The sequence below is a fragment of the Pygocentrus nattereri genome, chromosome 15, assembly GCF_015220715.1.
Source record: "Pygocentrus nattereri isolate fPygNat1 chromosome 15, fPygNat1.pri, whole genome shotgun sequence".
NCBI classification, from domain to species: Eukaryota; Metazoa; Chordata; class Actinopteri; order Characiformes; family Serrasalmidae; genus Pygocentrus; species Pygocentrus nattereri.
Window position 1 is genome coordinate 37,428,624 of NC_051225.1, and position 18,167 is coordinate 37,446,790.

Consider the following 18,167-nt stretch of genomic DNA (forward strand, 5'->3'; position numbering starts at 1 on the left):
CGGTCTTGTGATGTGACATCAGCGCCTCGTTGAGGCCGCCAGCCCTTTCACAGCTGCGCGCAATGACGCGCTACTGACCGACGCATCTAAACAGGCCTCAGCGCGGCCGAGCTCGGGGTCATCAGGGCTTAGACAGTAAGTGTGCGGCTGTTGTTCGCGCTGCTGTGTGTTGTGGATAAGGGGAGACATAGCCAGGCCGGGGCTGAGCGTGCGCTGCGTGTGTGTGACGATGGCATCGTGGTGACCGGTGCGCTCGGATTTGGAGTTTGTCTTGGCACTTTGGCGCAGCTCATCTCTCTCATCCTGCGCGGTCGCCTTCGGGCTGTTTTGCACAGTTACACCCAGCTGAAGTGGCGTTGGCGCAGCGAGCCATGATCACCTCCACTCCAGCTCCAGGGGCTACTCGAGCCTCTCGAGCCGCCGGAGCTTCGCCTTCCTCGGCCAGCCCGACGCGCCTGAGCCGCCTGCAGGAGAAGGAGGACCTCCGGCAGCTCAACGACCGGCTGGCTAACTATATAGAGCGCGTGCGCCAGCTCGAGAACGAGAAGTCGTCCATGCAGCTCCTGCTGGAGGAGAAGGAGGAGACCACCACCCGGGAGCTGAGAAACGTCAGGCTGCTGTACGAGACCGAGCTGGCCGACGCCAGGAAGACCCTGGACACCACGGCTAACGAGAGGGCCAGGCTTCAGATAGAGTACAGTCAGCTGTGCGAGGACCACCGCAGGCTGGTGGCGAGGTAGGAGACGTTAAAGGGCCTGTAGTCTTTCAGGAGTTTGCTGTAGAATGTAAATGTGCGTTTACGGTCATTTTCTAGCAGATTAAAAACTAGGATTTATGTGCAGGACAACAATCTGCCTGGACCAGCAGAGGCGAACAGTCAGACGTCTTTACAGTGGTGGTGATGGGAACCAGGCGTCGCCAGGACACAAATATAGACGTTTTATTTACCATCCAGAACCTACACGCGTCTTTTCAGTATCATATGGAATGATATGATTAAAATAGTGGACATGTATCACAAAACAGTCCTAAAACGATGTGTCAGATATCGGGCAGGTATTTAATAACTATTTTTTTTTGATTGACGTGCCTTTCAGCCAATCACGATCCTTATCCTCAGGCAGGAGGAGGGACTTGGCTCTAACAGTCAGTGTGAACTGTTATAACAGATCTGCGGTTAAATCCGTGTGGAAGACCAAACTCGAAGTGTAATGGCGAAACTAATAGCGGACAGACTTGTACTGACTCTGAGGCAAGGCAAACGCTGTCCGGTTAACGGTTACTATGCATTAAAATGACTTGGCAAGGTTATAGAGCTTCAGCTAGGCTAACTAGTTAGCTTTTCTTGGCTTCACTGCTGGCAGTTATGTTGATGAATCAGTCAGATTAAATATTTTGTGCTTGGATGAGAATTAATGCACTGGTACACGTCGTTCTTTGTGTTGTTTCATTTAAAATCTGCTAAAAGTTGAGTCCGCCTCAGCTCCGGCTAGCCTCAGTGTTGGCTTTAGTATTGGCGTTAACTCATCTGAAGAGGCAGCCTCTGTCCCTAAAACCTCTTTCTTGTTAGACACGAATCCATTAAGTCTAACATTGAGTGGCTAAATGATTTGTGTTGGAGCTCCACCTTGCTTCGGTGTGACTTCAGGAGAGCTGCTAAAAGTAATATTAAAATTCAGCGACTAAAAGCGAACGTATCGTTAGCTTTTCGCTAACATAACAGCAGTTAGCATTATCATAGATAAAATAAAGGCCTACTCAGTTTTTTTTATTAAATACTGCAGCAAAAGTGAGTGGCTGGTGCATTCTTATGATTAAATGACCAGCTCCAGTCCAGTTAATATTTGCTAAAGTTAAACATTTTCGGGCGTTCTCCTCCGCACTGATGCAGTATTTAATCTGTTAGCGCAAATGCTAAGTATGCTACCGGCTAGCCTCAACTGAAACTGTGACTCGCATAGCAACAATAACTAAAGGAGGCAAGACTTTCTCAGGATTTCTCAGGGTCAGTTGCTTTAAATGATGGATCTCCCATTGAAATTTCAGTATAATTTAGTGTTGAGGTGTAAACGGAGAGATTCGGAGGGGTTTGGGGTGAAACAGTTCAGATCTCTTTACAGTGGTGGTGATGGGAACCAGGGGTCGCCATGACTACAACATAAATATAGACATTTTATTAACTATCCAAAACCACTGGTGAAAGTTTTGTGAAAGTCACAAGTCCTTGGGACTTTTTGTTTTATTTAATTTTATTTTATTTTTTTTATTCCTATACATGTTCAGCCTATAGTAGTTTAGCCCCGCCCAGTCTAAAGTTATAAGGAGTGTTTCTGCTCTTGGTGCTTTTTGAGTGAGGCACAGCTATTTAGAATAGGGGTTTACGTATCGCTGCTGTGTGTACATTTCATGAAGAATCGACAGAAATTACCTAAAATGACTTGGAGAGACGTCTGGTTCCATTGACTTGCATTAAAAGTAAAGTTTTTTCCTTCTCATGTAAAGTTATCGTTTTGGAGATCTGAGGTTTTATTCTGACAGTGATGTAAAACTCTCGCAGGCATAGTAACTAAAACCTCCTGTTCAGTTGTAAGGGATGCATAGAGGTTTGGAATGTGGTTATGTAAAAAATGAAGTACGAGTACTTTTGATGCATAAAACCACACAGTGATTATAAATGGACCTCAATAGGGAGGAAAAAATAAAATACAAGGATATTGCAGGATATGGGCTCTTTAAGTGGGGAACATCAAACGTGGTGCTTATGACCAATCTGAAGCAACCAAACACCTGCACATCACCACAACTTGACTGACTGTCTGGCACACTGCGTTCAGTATTCAAGCTTTAAGCCAGGAAAAATCTGATATGATGTATTTATGCCTGAATCTTAATTTATAGAAAATCAGTCACAGTATTGGCCCAAAAATTGCGTTTAGATGTTTTCTCTAATTTGTTTAGCTCCAGACGGGCTGTTGTCAGCTAAGTTATTACTCTGGAGCCTCGAAATTCTTTAGAGATGGTTTCAAAATCCTAGTTAAATAATGGGTAAAATGTTGGCCTAGCTTTACAAACAAGCTCAGTCTTTCTCATCTTGCAGGAACAACAAGAAAGAGGCCGAGCTGGGCAGTGCTGTCGAGCGCTGGAGAAATCTTGAAGCTGCTCTGAACTCCAAAGAGGCAGACTATGCAAATTTACTGGCAGCCAACCGCAGACTGGAAAATGATTTGGCGGATCTCAAGGCACAAGTGGACAACGTGAGTCAAGTTTCTGCCGCTGTTGTATAAAAATGTTCAGAATTTCAGCTATTTAATGTTTTTATTTATTTATTTGCACCACTATAACGTATGTACATTAAAGGGCCCATTTCATGGGAAACCAAGTTTCCCTTGCTTTTCAAAAGTAATGTGTAAACATTTGTTAAAGTTTCAAAACCTTCCCTACGTGGTCCATATATGAAAACTAAACCCGTTTCGAAATGAATGTTTTTGTGATGTCACAACACCCAGCTTATTTACATGCCCATCTTTTCAGTTTACAGCATTTTAGACCCACCCGTTCACACTGAAGTTAGTGTTTCAGCTCGGAGTGCTTTTTGAGTTACAGCCAATCAGCACAGGGCCCTTTTTACTCGTGTATCAAAGGTATCAAAGGTCTTAAAGGTACAGTAATAACTTTATTTTTAAGGGATAACAAGAGATTGGAAAGCTATGAACAAACTTTATAAATTAATTTTAAGCAGAAAAAAAATGAAGTGCAAAAAAAATGAGATGCCCTTTAATGTACATGGTACAGGTTGAGTGTATTTCCTCCTCTGCAGTTATGAAGGAGGTTTTGTTACAGCAGTTACAACATACAGCTGTTTATCTACACAGGTCTCTATTGAATATTAAGAATGACTTAAATGTTTTTCTGCAATGAGTTATATTGTTTGTACTTTGTCCTCAAGGCTAAATCTGAAATATTTATGGCCATCATTAGCAGATTTCCCCACTGTGATCTCAGAAAGTGTGAATAAGTTGAATAAGTGTGATTTGAGTTTCGTTCTTTAGAGATGCTGTATTGACAGGCCTGTCCTGCCCTTGCCGCCCTGTTCTGTAGCTGGAGTCATCCTTGCAAAATGCTAAAGCTCAAATTAATTCGGAGATGCTGCGGCGAGTGGACGTAGAGAACCAGATTCAGACCCTGCAGGAGCAGATGGACTTTCAAAAGCACGTCTCTGAACAGGTGAGGAAGTGTTCATCTTGATCTTTAGAGAACTGCTCACTCGTTTCTTTAAAATTCCTTCTTTGAAAAGATTCACAATCTGGATGTTGCTAAACGTGCAATGTCAAGTCACTCTGAAATCATAACCATATGATGGAAAAAAAATTGGATTTCAGGGTAGCGCTCATCATTTTAAGACTACATTCTTGTTTTCCTGTAATCTTCCATTAAAATGTATTGACTTTTACCCTTTTGCACTGATTTTTGATGTGTGCAAGTGGGCGGTGCATCATAATCTTAATAATATCTTATTTCACCTCACCCTGCCACCACTACATGTCATGGAGAGGCTCAGCTAGCTCCTTGATGCCATTTCACTCGAAGATGTGTCAGAGTTGGAATTTCCGGTCCTTATTTCCCACTTAAAAGGCCACTAAAAAGTGACCCTATACCTTATGTTTATTCTTTTAAAACAAGCAAAATGCTCCTGAAACTTTACCAAATCTTTCAGTAGTGACTGTTTTGGTGACAATTTTAGCTCCTTTTGAGCAGAATTCAAAAGTAGCATCAAATGTGACCATTCTTAATATTCCACACTGATTTCCAGACTTTTGGAGACGTTTATTTCAAAATAACCGGATCTAACTGCTCACCCTGTGGCCATGAGGGACAGGGATGCAACTTCCTGCTCTACAAAATAAGATGCATGGCTAAAATAAGGGGTGGCTAAAATAAGGCTCTACCTACAGACTAAAATTCTGTTTCAGTAGAGACAAAAACATCTCACAGCATTTTTTAATTGTGTTTTTATTCATAAATATCTTAAGAGAAGTTGAAAGTTCTTTTCAGTTACTCTTGATGCAAGTTAGAGTTTGGGAAAGACACTGCCCAATACAAAGTCACGGGTGAGTCAAAAGTCACAGGACACTGTTTTATTTCAGAAACGAAAGAGAAAATGACTGATCTGAATCCCCCAGCAAGTCACGGGTGAGGGGGCATATCTTTTAGGCTATGTCCAGAACATGGACGCCATATTGGATCAAGGGCAAGTTTTCCCAATGGGAAGGTGGTCGTGTAGCAGATCAGACCTGAATTGTCTCAGAAATCCATCGCCACAATTATATTCAGTGTCTCTTGTGCTTCAAAAGTTATCAACACAGAAATTTGCAACAACAAAAGGGACCGTTGCCTGTGGAGCAGCTATTTGACGTGTTCAGTGTGCTGTCCCTGGTGCTGAACACAGAGCTGAAGGCGCAGGATCCAGTCGTTATGAACCCGCATGAGAATCTCTGGAGAAATGCTGTCACAGGCCTCCAAGATGCGGTGCTGAAGGTGGTGTTTGTTGCGGATGTTGCGGAGGTGTAGTAGGACTGATGTAGACTGAGGATCAGGGAGGAGATTGGGTGGTGATGGGGATTACAAACACTTACTGGAACGGAAGGTGGGGATGTGAATTCATAGGGTGTTGGATTGGAAGAAGGAGGGCTTTCAGGCATGTCCCCCCCCCCCCCACCCCAAACTTCAGTAATAACAACTGCTTTATCATGTTTTTAAGAAGTGATTTGCAGATGCTGTTGCCATTCCACTTATACGCTGTGTTTGCTGTACCGCTGCCATGGTCCTGATCCAAATTTCTGTGTAGGAAGTGCAGGAGATGCGGAGCCGGCATGAGAGTCGTCTGATGGAGGTCGACTCGGGCAGGCAGAGGGAGTTTGAGAGTAAACTAGCGGAAGCCATGCAGCAGCTCCGGCAAGAACACGAAACCCAAATCCAGCAGTACAAGGAGGACCTGGGGCGGACCTTCAGTGCAAAGGTGTAAATGCACGCTACTGGTGCGCATGGAACGGTTTTGGTTGCAGAGGAATTTCTATTGTTGCAGAGGGTCTGGACGAGTCAAGTTAATGCCAAAACGATCACCAGTATCCATTTATAATACCATTTTAAAAAAAAAAAAAAAAAAAAAAAAGACAATGGTACTAAATTTGTGCACATTGTAATCGAGTGAAAACGTGCTTGTACTTGTATTACATGCACACTAGCGGAAACAAATGCTGTAACAATTCTATTTTATTTAAATATGTACTACTCTCCTTTTGAGTTATACTACTGACTCCACCCACAAAATAGACCGGTAGGCTGGTACTTGATTTCATGCACTCCAGCTGATTAATTCACACTTAAATCGGCGATCATTTCAATGTTGGGCAAAAGTTTTATGAGGTAGATGTAGTTTTATGTGCATGCGTGTCATTAAAGGTGGTCAAATCTGCACTTTTGGTCAAAATGGGTCATTGTAACTCCGTAGTCTCGTCATTTATGCATTGTATTTGTGCAAGCCTATATTTCACAATGTTTACTAATAATACACGATTTATTTTTTTTCCTTGTATCTGGAGAAGACATATCATTTATCCAAGCTATAGTCCACTTTCATTTATTCAGTGTATCTGGAGAATACCAGTAGTTCATATAATTTATCTAATCCGTTAATCCAGGTCATTTATCCAGTCAAGTAACTCGTATTGTTTGTTTATTGCAGTTGGAGAACGCGAAGCAGGTTGCGGCCAAGAACAGCGACTTTGCCACATCAACAAGAGAGGAGCTGGCAGGAACTAAGCTCAGGGTTGAGTCCCAGTCCATGCAGATCAGCAACCTGCAGAAACAAGTACAGTGGGTTACAGAAAGCTGTAGTGGTCCTGTGTCAAGTTGCATATGTTAAAACACAAATGGTCAAACTTTGTAGCAAAAACATACAATAAACACAATACTACTACAGTATTGATTTGTCTTATAGAGAGTACAGTAAGTCAGTCATTAATATATGCAGTGCATTTGAATACATTATTAACTTCAAAATATTCAGGAAAAAAAAAAACATTTCTAGTTTGTAATCTATCCGACATTTAGAACATGTGGGCCCAATACCCTTTCACCTCTCGCCCCTACCGCTCGGCCCTTAGCCCAGGGGTAAGGTGTCCTGATTCTTGTTGAGGTAGAGGGGTCAGACAAAGTGTTAGGATACATGACCCTCCAAGCGGAGGGTTTTTAGAGGAGTCTTATGAGGGGGAAACAAAAAACCGGCAAGAAGGCTGCACAGGCAACCGAAGAAACCCACAAATAGGATTATAGTTTTTATTCTCTCATTATATTATAATAGTTTAATATTGTTTTAATGTATTATGGGTCATTTCAAATTACAAGCAAAAAAAAAAATCACCATCCATCCATCCTAAACCGCTTCTCCGTCAAGGTCACGGGGGATGCTGGAGCCTATCCCAGCAGTCTTCGGGCGGAAGGCAGGATACACCCTGGACAGGTCGCCAGTCCATCACAGGAAAAAAAAAATCACTAATAATATGCTAATGTCTTTGTAGCTAGCTAGCTAAATTTCCCATTCCACCTTAAATAGTCCAGCAATTCTGACAGCTGAAACAGCAGAACGTAACTGCTGCTCCATGTAAGGTGGAACAGGAAAATCGAGAAAGAAGCTGGCAAATATCTGACTTCAGCTTCATATCACCAAAGAACATATCCCATCCCCTCTCTTTAAAAGCATATGGTGCTCTAAATGTAACTAAAGCCCAGCAGTGAGGAGCTGAACTTTCCCCTCCTCTGCTGTCACTGCAGACGGGCAGGGTCGCCTACAGAGCAGCACTAATAGCCTGTTAGGGGCAGTCGTGGACTGGAGGTTAGGGAACCGGCCCTGTGACCAGAAGGTCGCCGGTACGATCCGACAGTCCATGACTGAGGTGTCCTTGAGCAAGACGCCTAACCCCCAATTGCTCCCCAGGTGCCGTGGATAGGGCTGCCCACCACTCCAGGCAAGTGTGCTCACTGCCCCCGTGTGTGTGTGTGTGTGTGTGTGTGTGTGTGTGTGTGTGTGTGTGTTCACTAGTGTGTATGTGGTGTTTCACTTCACGGATGGGTTAAATCCGGAGGTGGAATTTCCCCGGTTGTGGGATTAAAAAAGTATCACTTAACTTAATGAAGTAATGTTTTGATTGAGGGTCCCATTTCGTAGGGAAGATTTCAACCCCTACCGTTTAACTTTTTTCCCCAAGGGGCAAGGTGACCCTTGAAAACGAGGGTGGGGTGAAGATGATAAATGGGATTGGGCCGTAATAGAAACAAAGCGTTGGCGTTCAAACTTCTGCAGCTCCATCTGAAAATGTAACACAATGTAACGGCACATAATTTTCACCGTCCTTACTTTTTGTATCGTCATACTACATGTATCTAGGCGAGTGGTGCAGGGCTGTGTTCTTTCTCTGTGTGTCAGAACTCTGCGTTAGAGGCACGTGTGCAGGAGCTGGAGCGTTTGCTGGACCGCGAACGACAGCTCAGCCACCAGCGGCTCACGCAGAAGGAGCAGGAGATGGCTGACATGAGGCAGCAGATGCAGGCGCAGCTGGAGGAGTACCAGAGCCTGCTGGATGTCAAACTGATGTTGGACATGGAGATCAATGCCTATCGCAAGATGCTGGAGGGAGAAGAGCGAAGGTAAGAGAAAAGAACATAGATTATTGTACAGGGATATTCAACGTCTGACCCCAGGGCCAACTGTGGCCCTCTGGGAGATTTTAATTGGCCCGTGTGTTTTAGAATGTGTTAAGTGGCCTGTTCTTCCTTTCACCTGCAGCAGCATGCAATTAGTGTAATGTGCCGCACTGTGCTGACAAAGTTAGCTGAAGTTTGAGCCTTTCTTCTCTAACTACAGCCATAAAGCACCAACTAAATGCTAAAAGCATGCAATTTTGGCGAGATAGAAGTCTGAATACTTTTCCATTGAGAGCCAGAGCAAATGTCACTTATGTTTCAAAAGACAGTAATGAATTTAATGCCGATAGACAGAGAATGGACCTTGCTATAAATATTAAGGAGAGGGCAGAGGAACTAAAGCAGCTGCAAGCGATATTGATGGAAAACACAGTAGCTTGCTGAGAGCTTGGGTTCTGCTGATATGCTTTGATTGTGACCACTGGAACATGCACTAGCTGTAACACTACTGTGGTCAGATTTATACACACTTAAGGGATCACTGGATTCTCAGAGTGGATGGCCAGCAAGATGCAAGGTTCAGTTGATTACACAGTTGTATTTTCCGTGTTTTCGAAGTCTTTTGTTTTTAATCATTTGTCAATAATTAAAGCATATTATATGAAGGTAAGTATCTTATGACCGTTTAAAATGAGTAGAAGCACTGTGTAGCTTCTCTTCTCCACCTTTTGGTTTAAATACGTGCTTTCAGCACTGATTTGGGAAAGAAAACTGTCAAACCAGCTTTTCATACAAAGATAGATACTTTGAACATGAGGCTGAGTTTTAAAAGTAAACATGCCCAAAGCATTGGCTTCCTTATTTGCAAATGCACTTTTTTTGTTTATTTTTTTTGTTTATTGGCTGTTTTTTAAATCCTCAGACTGAACCTCTCTCCGAGTCCGTCCCAGCACGCCTCTGTCTCCCGCACGCACAAGCAGACTACACGCAAAGCCTGGGCCAAGAAACGAAAGCACGAGGGCAGCTCAGGCCTCTCCCCCAGTTATAAAGTGTCCCAGCACTCGTCCACCCATGGCTGCGTGTCCATCGACGAGATTGACCTGCATGGAAACTTCATAAAGCTCAAGAACAACTCCGACACGGTACGACCTTCCCACAGTGGCTAGTCAGAATATTTGAATAACTGCATGTGAGGCGGGTCCAAGAGACCGAGACCGCTTGTGAAAATGCTTCTGTTTTTCATCCCTTTCAAATAACCTCTTTCTTAGAAAATGTTGTCAGTACAAGAGAGACCCTTATTAGTCCCACAACGGGGAAATTTCACCTCCGCATTTAACCCATCCGTGAAGTGAAACACCACATACACACTAGTGAACACACACATACTAGGGGGCAGTGAGCACACTTGCCCAGAGCGGTGGGCAGCCCAATCCGCAGCGCCCGGGGAGCAGTTGGGGGTTAGGTGTCTTGCTCAAGGACACCTCAGTCATGTGCTGTCAGCTCTGGGGATCGAACCGGCGACCTTCCGGTCATGAGGCTGGATCCCTAACCTCCAGCCCACTGCCCTGCAATAACTTGTTCAAAACTTTTTCAAATTTTAACACAAATTTTCGAATTTTAATATTTGGTATGTTTCTCTGTTTTGCTTCAACAACAGTAAACACTCGAGCTGAACTCAGTTTGTGCAAACGTCTCAAGAGCAGATCAGATCTACCCTAGAGTTGTCTGGACACAAGCCTCAGTGGAAAGAATAACTCAAACAAATCTTCCCTGAAAAGGGTAAAAGTTGTGCTTAAATTTAAAACGTGGACTAGAAATGGTGCAGAATTTAACATTTTCTTAATTTTAACTGCCGTAACTTTTTCTCCAACTTTCTAAAACTTGGTTATTTTTAGATTTTAGTTGGAGATGCACAGTAGTCACACTCATTGTGGCACATGGCGTTAATGACGGTGCATATTGAAGGCTGCAAGGCTACAGATGTTTAGGGTAAATGGAAGTAGCTAATTTAAATGTTTTGATGCACCATTTTTTTCTCTGCAGTAAATGCAGTGCATAAAATGAGTATTCCCTCCTTTCACTGTCATTTCTAACGAGAGATTTCTTATTGTGCGCAAATAGTTCTTAAATATTACGGCTGTCCTGTGTTAAACTGGCATTACCCCACCTCCCCATCTAAAACGAATCCCATCTGAATAGTACTTAACCGTCACCCTGATTGTCAGGTTCATCAGAGGTTGTTATTTGTTTGGTTGCTCGGTGTTGTGTGAAACCTGTCATTGGTTTCATTCATTCATTCATTCATTCATTTATTTATTTATTTATTTATAAATGGCTGCTGTTTCAGGATCAGCCACTAGGTGGCTGGGCCGTGAGGAGGAGGCAGCAAGGAGTTCCAGACGTCATCTACCAGATCCCTAAATCCTGCGTTCTGGGTGCTGAACAAACGGTGAAGGTGAAAATCTACTTGATCTATACACACACTTAGACGTGCACAGACCTGCACACATTCTGGGCACTATTTCACCATTTATTTTATCCTTTGTTATAAATATTGCATACAAATGTTAATATTTGATATCGACATTACATATAAAGACTGAGCCATATGTAGGCTTACTGTTTGCACTGAATAGTAAATAAAATGTCTATTTGCTTTGTAGACACTGACCAATGATTCCTATACAGTGGATCCATTACATGTATATGCCTATTCAGCCTGCAGCATTTTAGCTTCACCCATTCGCACTGAAGTTTTAAGGCAGTTGCCACCTGAACTGATTTTTGCACAAGGCACAACAGAGTAGCCTATCAGGGCAGAGCACAGTCTTGGATAAATGCAGGTTTTTTTTAAACGGTGCTTTAAGACTCAGGTTTCAATCATTTCAGGCAACACACAGATGAATATGACATACATATGTGGTGCTCTGTTATCAGTTATGTGTCTGCTCAGATTTGGTCTGCAGGAGCCGGAGTGGAACCGAATCCTCCTACTGACCTGGTTCTGAGTGATCCGAAGACGTGGGGAGCGGTCAGCGATGTCAGAGTTTCTTTGCTTAACACACACAATGAGGTAAGAGAAAATCATTGTGACTAACAAAAGACCACCTAACTCTAAATATATGCACTTAACACAGGTTTTCCCAGCTCTGTCCCTACACACTTTAAACAATGTTCAAGGGTTCTTTAGAAAAGAAAGTGGTTCTCTTTAGAACCACAAACACTTAAAGAACCCTTTGCTTGAGGTAAGGGCTCTTTGCATGGTGAAGGTGTTCTACCGATTGATGGTGTGTTTTAAATGGTTCCATATAGAACCTTTTTGAAAAGGGTTCTACATGGCACCGAAATGGTTCTTTTATTGTTATAATGTCAAGCCTGTTGTAGTAGAAGAACCCTTTTTTGTCAAACTGGCAGCTGGCACCCTTTTTTTTTTCTACTGCATGTTTTCCATCAATCTGAAGAATCATCTAATGATGTAAAGTACCATTTAATCATGAGTGTTCATGGTTCTGTATAGAATAATTGTTTTTATACTAAACCATCATTTTTGAGTAAAGAGTACCGATGCCCTGCGTGTTTTCCTGCTCTAACCACTCTGATCCAAACAGGACCAGAGTAGGGAAGCACTGTATATTAAAGAGGCATTTATACACATTTAATCCATCCACCAACTTTGAAAAAATTGTGGAGTTACCTTTTAATCAAGAGGCCAAAGTCTTTGTAGAGGAAACCTTTAAGGCTGGGCCTACACCACTTTCAAAATCTTAAGATTTCTCAAAATGAGGGCATCACAAACTTGACTAGTGACTTTTGGGGTCATGTGGGCTCTGTCACTAGAGGACAAGGCAAAGAGACACACAATGAGTTTCAGACAAACCTAAACTGGACCTGTTGGTGATTCCATGCATAGCAAAAGTGTAAACTGGGGATTAATATGGGATTAAGAAACGCTGACATTGCAGTGAGACCTGGAGAAGAGTTTCACTACAAACTGGCAGCTGAGCTGAAATTGTAAAGAGAGTGACTTGACCTCTGGATCCGCACATAAACAATAACCGCTCTTATCTGCGTTACACACAGCTCCTCTGTCTCTGCTCCACTGTTCATGCTCGTCTCTTCGACTGTATCTCTGCTCTTCTAGGTCTCTGATTGGCTGTTTGAATCATTGGTGCAGTAAATCTGACTTCCTCACGCTGCAGGACTTGTGAATCAGTTGTAAATATCAAACATGTTTGATAATATCGAAGATAAAATCGACCACTTCAGTTTGATCAGAGGGCTAAAGGTTCACTCGTTGCTCCTCTCACAATTCCAGATCTTCTGAGCTTCTGACCTGGAAAAATCGCTTCAGGTTGAGAAAATGTGTCGCAAATTGGGCACAATTTAAAAAAAACTTGGGCAAAAAAACTTTAGTGTGGGACCAGCTTAAGACTTTTTTTTTTTTTTTTTTTAATTAGCAAATGGTAATGGTCCTTTATTTGGTATATTTGTTTATATACATGTTAAAGAATACACCTATGCAGTACTGTTGGCACTGAAAGCCAGATGTTTAATTTCTGACCGTGCTATAAATGATTGTGTGGCTTCAGGAGATGGCCGAGCGGTACGTGGTGTGTGTTCAGGGCCGAGCTGAGGGAGACTCGGATGTGGAATTTGATGAAGAGAGCGGCGTGGGCTCAGAGATTCACCCTCGTCGACAGGTAACCTACGCACACACGTTCTAGTTCATTTCGAGTCTATAACTGAATGGCCAAGTCAAAGTCCTGACCTTAATCCCATCGGAATGTGGTGGAAGGACCTGAAGCGAGCATTTAATGTGAGGAAACCCTCCAACATCCCAGAGTTGAAGCTGTTCTTTACGGAGGAATGGGCTAAAATTCCTCCAAGCCGGTGTGCAGGTCTGATCAACATTTACCGGAAATGTTCAGTTGCAGTTATTGCTGCACAGGGGGTTCGCACCAGACACTGAAAGCAAAGGTTCACCTAATTTTGCCACTCACAAATATGTAATATTGGATCATTTTCCTCAATAAACAAATGACCAAGTCTAATATTTTTGTGTCATTTAAACAAATGGGTTCTCTTTATCTACTTTTAGGACTTGTGTGAATATCTGGTGATGTTTTAGGTCATATTTGTGCAGAAATATAGAGAATTCTAAAGGGTTCAAGCACCACTGTATGTTCTCAGAAGTGACATTCAGTTGAGAGGCTTTTGCAGTGCATATTTTCTTCACTAATAATTATCCACATTAGCAAGATGCAGCTAATTTCTTCATTTCTTTTGTTATGAAAAGCCCAAACGAAGGAAAAAGAAATGCTGCTCTCTGTCCTGACCTGTCGCTGTGCAGCAGGAGCAGTAGGTGAGAAGGTCATCACAGCTTTAGATGCTGCCTGCATTAGTGCTCTGCATGGATGCTTCGCTTTGCTCTTTGCACTAGATGAATAAAATGTAAACCAACCGCATGTGTGTGGGGTGAGTGTAGAACAGCCGCTATTTCTAGCTACCTCATTCTTTAGGCTGTACGTTGTAGATAACCAGAATCACTTTCGAATGGCTGATTAGACTATGGCAGGGGTCTGTAAGTGCAAGTGTAAATAAGGGCGATTTTGTCCTTTCAACAAAAATCAAACCACCTTGAGAGCTTCATTTTATGTCCGCTTTAGTCTTGGCTGTAAACATGTCTCAGAATGTGCTGATGTACTAATATAGACTAAAAAATATAAATGAGAACAGACTTGCTTTGCTTTAAGATTTAGCTCAGCTATAGCTGCTTTTCTCGCATCTCCAGCAGGAAACTTTTCCTAAAAAAGTAGGACATTTTCTTGTAAAACGTGTCAAAATTTGCCTTTTTGCGAGGCTGAAGTTGCTCCTCATTCTCCAGCTTCTCGTTCAAATTTTCCTGTTCCATCTTAAATGGTGCCTGAAGGTAACTGCTGCACCGTTTTAAGGTAGAACTGGACAATTCGAACGAGAAACTGACTTCAGTTTCTGACTTTAGTGTTTTTTTTGTTGCAGATTAAACGAATTGGGAAACCAGCTGGAGTGATTTTTATGAATGTAATTAAGTCTGTCCTCCAAATTATTAGTTCGTCTTTCCCTTTTTCCTCTGCCTTTTCCGTAGCTACAAGCTAGGCAAGATTCTTGGCTGCGTTACTGTGGTGATCAGCAGTCTGCGTGCAAACCTTCAGGGTCAAGGGTTTGTGAATAAGCAGGTCTACATTAGCTGCAGCGTTTTGTTGACCGATCAGCAGAGCTTTATTTTACTGTACAGGAGGATTCTTTTATTTTTACCTACTAATCCAATTTTGCTGAGGTGCCACAACAAGGCAGTAAAAGCATGTTGGTGACCCTGGCTCTGTCGCCTTGCAAGCAAGAAGTGCCTGGGTTTGATTCCCTGGCCGGGGTCCTTTCTGTGTGGAGTTGTTCTCCGTGTCTACGTGGGTTTCCTCTCACAGTCCAGACATGCAGTCAGGCGAATTGGAGACACTAAATTGGCCGTGTGTGTTTGTGTGAGTGTCTTTTTGTCTGCACTGCCTGTTCAGTGTGTTCCCTGCCTCCCGGTCAATGACTGAGAGAGGCTCCAGCACCCCCTGCAACCCATTAGGATAAGCGGCATAGCGGATGAATGAATGAATGAATGAATGAATCTTTTCACTTTGCAGAATTAAGCATGACTGTCGGATCGGTATCTGCCAAGGTTTCAGTATTGGAAAAGAAAAAGTGGTGTATTATTGCCAATTGTGTGTGTGTGTGTGTGTGTGTGTGTGTGTGTGTGTGTGTGTGTGTGTGTAGTATTGCTCGACAACATCTCACACACTTTAGATTTTTTGACTTGCTTTCCTAGCTGCTCTGCATTTTCCGCTTGCGAACTTACAGTGCAGAAAAGTTTCTAATTACTTTAATATAGTCAAGAATGGACCAACAGGAATAATAAAAATCCAAATTAAATTAAGATTAATTTTTTTCCTTCTATGATTTTGAAATTATAATAGACCGCATATTGTCAGCGTATGAGCACTTTTTTTGTAGAATATCGTTTATATAGATTTTATTCAAAGTAATCTTTATTATTGTTGGTCCATTCGTCATAATGTTTAAACAGTGTCATTTAAGACTGATTCTCTGTATGCATGTTATGTATGTACAAATAAAAAAAAAAAATTCCTGTTTTTACAGAGCCAGATGGGGACTCAAGAGGCCAGCTGTGCAGTCATGTAGCAACGGTCCATCTGTATGGACTATGCTGTGGAATTATTACTCCATTGCTATTTTTTACAGCGACATGACCGAACAGCCCTAAAATTGTTGCTTCTTAAAATGACTTTCTTCCTCTTGGGCTTAGAGGTGAAAGGGTTCAGATCTAGAATCAGTTACTTTTAATCAGTCATTGAGATGATGGGCAACACTGCATAGAAGAGCCATTTAGACCCTAAAGATAACTTGGAATATTTTTCTGAAGCATCAGAGAAATGCAGAACCTGTGGAAGTTTTCTGGTGCCTTAAAACTTACAAGTTCTCTGCAAAGGTCCCTCAGCCATGTGCAGGACTTGTCTGTAAATTGAGATGATCTGAAATTTGACTTGCCTCTGGACTTTATTGTACCCAACTTGCCTGAATGTTCCTAGATTTGCACTCCTAATTCCTAAAGCTAAAACATTACCTGTGTGTAAACAAGGTTGTGATGGTGATGCGCTGCTGATGACCAGTAAGGTAGAGAAAGGATTGTTCTACTTCATTCCCAGACTCTAACGGTGCCTTTTGTAGGAAGAATTGTTCAAAATGTAGCACTTACAGGTCTTAAAACCATTTAAACCATTTGTCCATTTTTGGCATCCCTCCATAGGCTCCGTTATGAACGGTCAGTGTTCACAAGATTGTTTCATATGTTCTTTTAATTTAATCAGTGCAATGACACACAAAGCCTATACACATTGTCATAAGCTTTTATTTTTCCTTTTTTTTTTTTTGGTTCAACATATTCCCTTGTAAACCTTCAGAGCAGAACGTGACTGCTTATCTGATTATCTAGCCTTCTGGTGACCTCAGAGTTGATCCTGAATTTCAAAGCCTATTTATTGCATTTGTTCCGCCAAGTGTATATACTTTTTATATAATTATAAATTCAATAAAGATTACAGTGGGTAAAAAGTGGGTGTTTGGGTGCTGATTATCTGCAGGCATTTTTTCCAGGTATTTCTGAACTGAGCTGATTTTAAAAACGGGTATAAATAGTACAGTTTCAGTACGGTCGTAGAAATAATAAGTTCAGTGTTTATACACAATAATATATTCTTCATGCAACACAAGCCATGCTCCGTCTGCTTAGTGCTCCAGTTGTCCATTGACAGGCTCCTTAACGAATATCCTGTTTCATTCTGGTTTATTGTGGAACACCAGATCAGGATGAGTTGCAGGTTCCTTTATCCAGTCGTGTCCTTTTAAGGCTGCACGATTTCGTGTATTTTAAGATGAGTTTGTGGGTGTCTGTCAATATATTTGGGTAAACCAATGAAAGTTTTGCTCGTCAGCTTCATCCATGATGTTACTGATTCACTGATGTTTTAAAGATACTGCAAGGCATAATCACAACTGCAGTATAAACTCTGTGCTAGTGTTTTGTCCCTGTTAGGCAGTCTGTATCCTTGCAGGCATCCGTTCACTCCAGCTACACTACCGTCTCCTTGCCTTTGTCCTTGCACAGGAAGTGCAGTGCTGGGTGTTGTTGGCGATGGGGGGTCTGTTTAGGTGGGGGAATCTGCAGCCTCACTCTGGGGTTGGACTCACTCCAGGTCCTGAACAGGTGGACATGGTAACGCAGAGACACCTGTGATGGTGAATCAAACATTTAGATATATTCATCTATTCAGCGTACAGCAGCTTAGCCCCACCCACTCACACTGAGGTCATAAGGAATGTTGCAGCCAGCACTGCGTTATTCATTCACACACACACACACACACACACACACACACACACACACACACACACACACACACACACACACACACACACACACACACACACACAGTAAACAGTCCTTCAGAGTGGTTTGGTGTGAAACGCTCCATTCTACAGAAACTTGGTCACAATCGTTCACAGTGGTGGTGATGGGAACCAGATGTCCACCTCTAAAAGTTCCCTCACATGAAGGTATTACATGAAATGTTATGAATTCGCTGCCTGATGTCTGAGATGTTGTACGATGGTTTTGAGGTTTTTGGCCTAAAGTGTTTTTTTTTTTCTTAATTCATTCAAGGTGTAGTGGTACATTCAGGATGTTTGTAAGGCAAAATAGTCCCCACAGAAAGAATTATTTCTATTTCACCCTTATCAGCATTACATCCATCAGGTTCACTGGTGGCTCTGGATGGTAAATAAAATGGCTATATTTGTGTTCTAGTCGTGGTGACGCTTAGTTCCTGTCACAAACACTGTGAAGACATCTGAACCACTTCACACCAAAC

General features: G+C 42.3%; 2 protein-coding genes across 4 annotated transcripts in view; one reads left to right on the forward strand and one right to left on the reverse strand.

The window, feature by feature from the left end:
- Positions 1-16,851, forward strand: lmnl3 (lamin L3). Of its 2 annotated transcripts, XM_017718130.2 has the most exons (12): positions 1-736; positions 3,098-3,254; positions 4,099-4,224; positions 5,846-6,016; positions 6,743-6,868; positions 8,483-8,703; positions 9,623-9,842; positions 11,048-11,155; positions 11,654-11,773; positions 13,290-13,400; positions 13,997-14,062; positions 15,880-16,851. In XM_017718130.2, the coding sequence occupies exons 1-11, from the start codon at positions 372-374 to the stop codon at positions 14,033-14,035; spliced, it is 1,764 nt and encodes a 587-aa protein (XP_017573619.1). In that variant the 5' UTR covers positions 1-371; the 3' UTR covers positions 14,036-14,062; positions 15,880-16,851. The 2 variants fall into 2 exon arrangements, with proteins under 2 accessions (XP_017573619.1, XP_017573618.1); XM_017718129.2 differs by lacking the exon at positions 13,997-14,062.
- zgc:158785 (uncharacterized protein LOC791214 homolog) overlaps positions 16,658-18,167 on the reverse strand; it is a 13,144-nt gene continuing 11,634 nt past the window's right edge. Inside the window, exon 5 of one of the 2 annotated variants that reach the window (XM_017718131.2) lies at positions 16,658-17,527. In XM_017718131.2, the coding sequence (XP_017573620.1) occupies positions 17,369-17,527 (159 nt within the window). In that variant the 3' untranslated portion in view covers positions 16,658-17,368. The remainder of the gene's footprint in view (positions 17,528-18,167) is intronic. The other variant, XM_017718132.2, reaches the window with a different exon arrangement.

Excerpts from the sequence above, each read along its gene's own strand:
- lmnl3 (XM_017718129.2), top strand. The coding sequence starts at position 372 with ATGATCACCTCCACTCCAGCTCCAGGGGCTACTCGAGCCTCTCGAGCC. Across the intron at positions 9,843-11,047 it reads TCAAGAACAACTCCGACACG|GATCAGCCACTAGGTGGCTG; the intron begins GTACGACCTTCC and ends CTGCTGTTTCAG. Across the intron at positions 11,774-13,289 it reads TGCTTAACACACACAATGAG|GAGATGGCCGAGCGGTACGT; the intron begins GTAAGAGAAAAT and ends GTGTGGCTTCAG.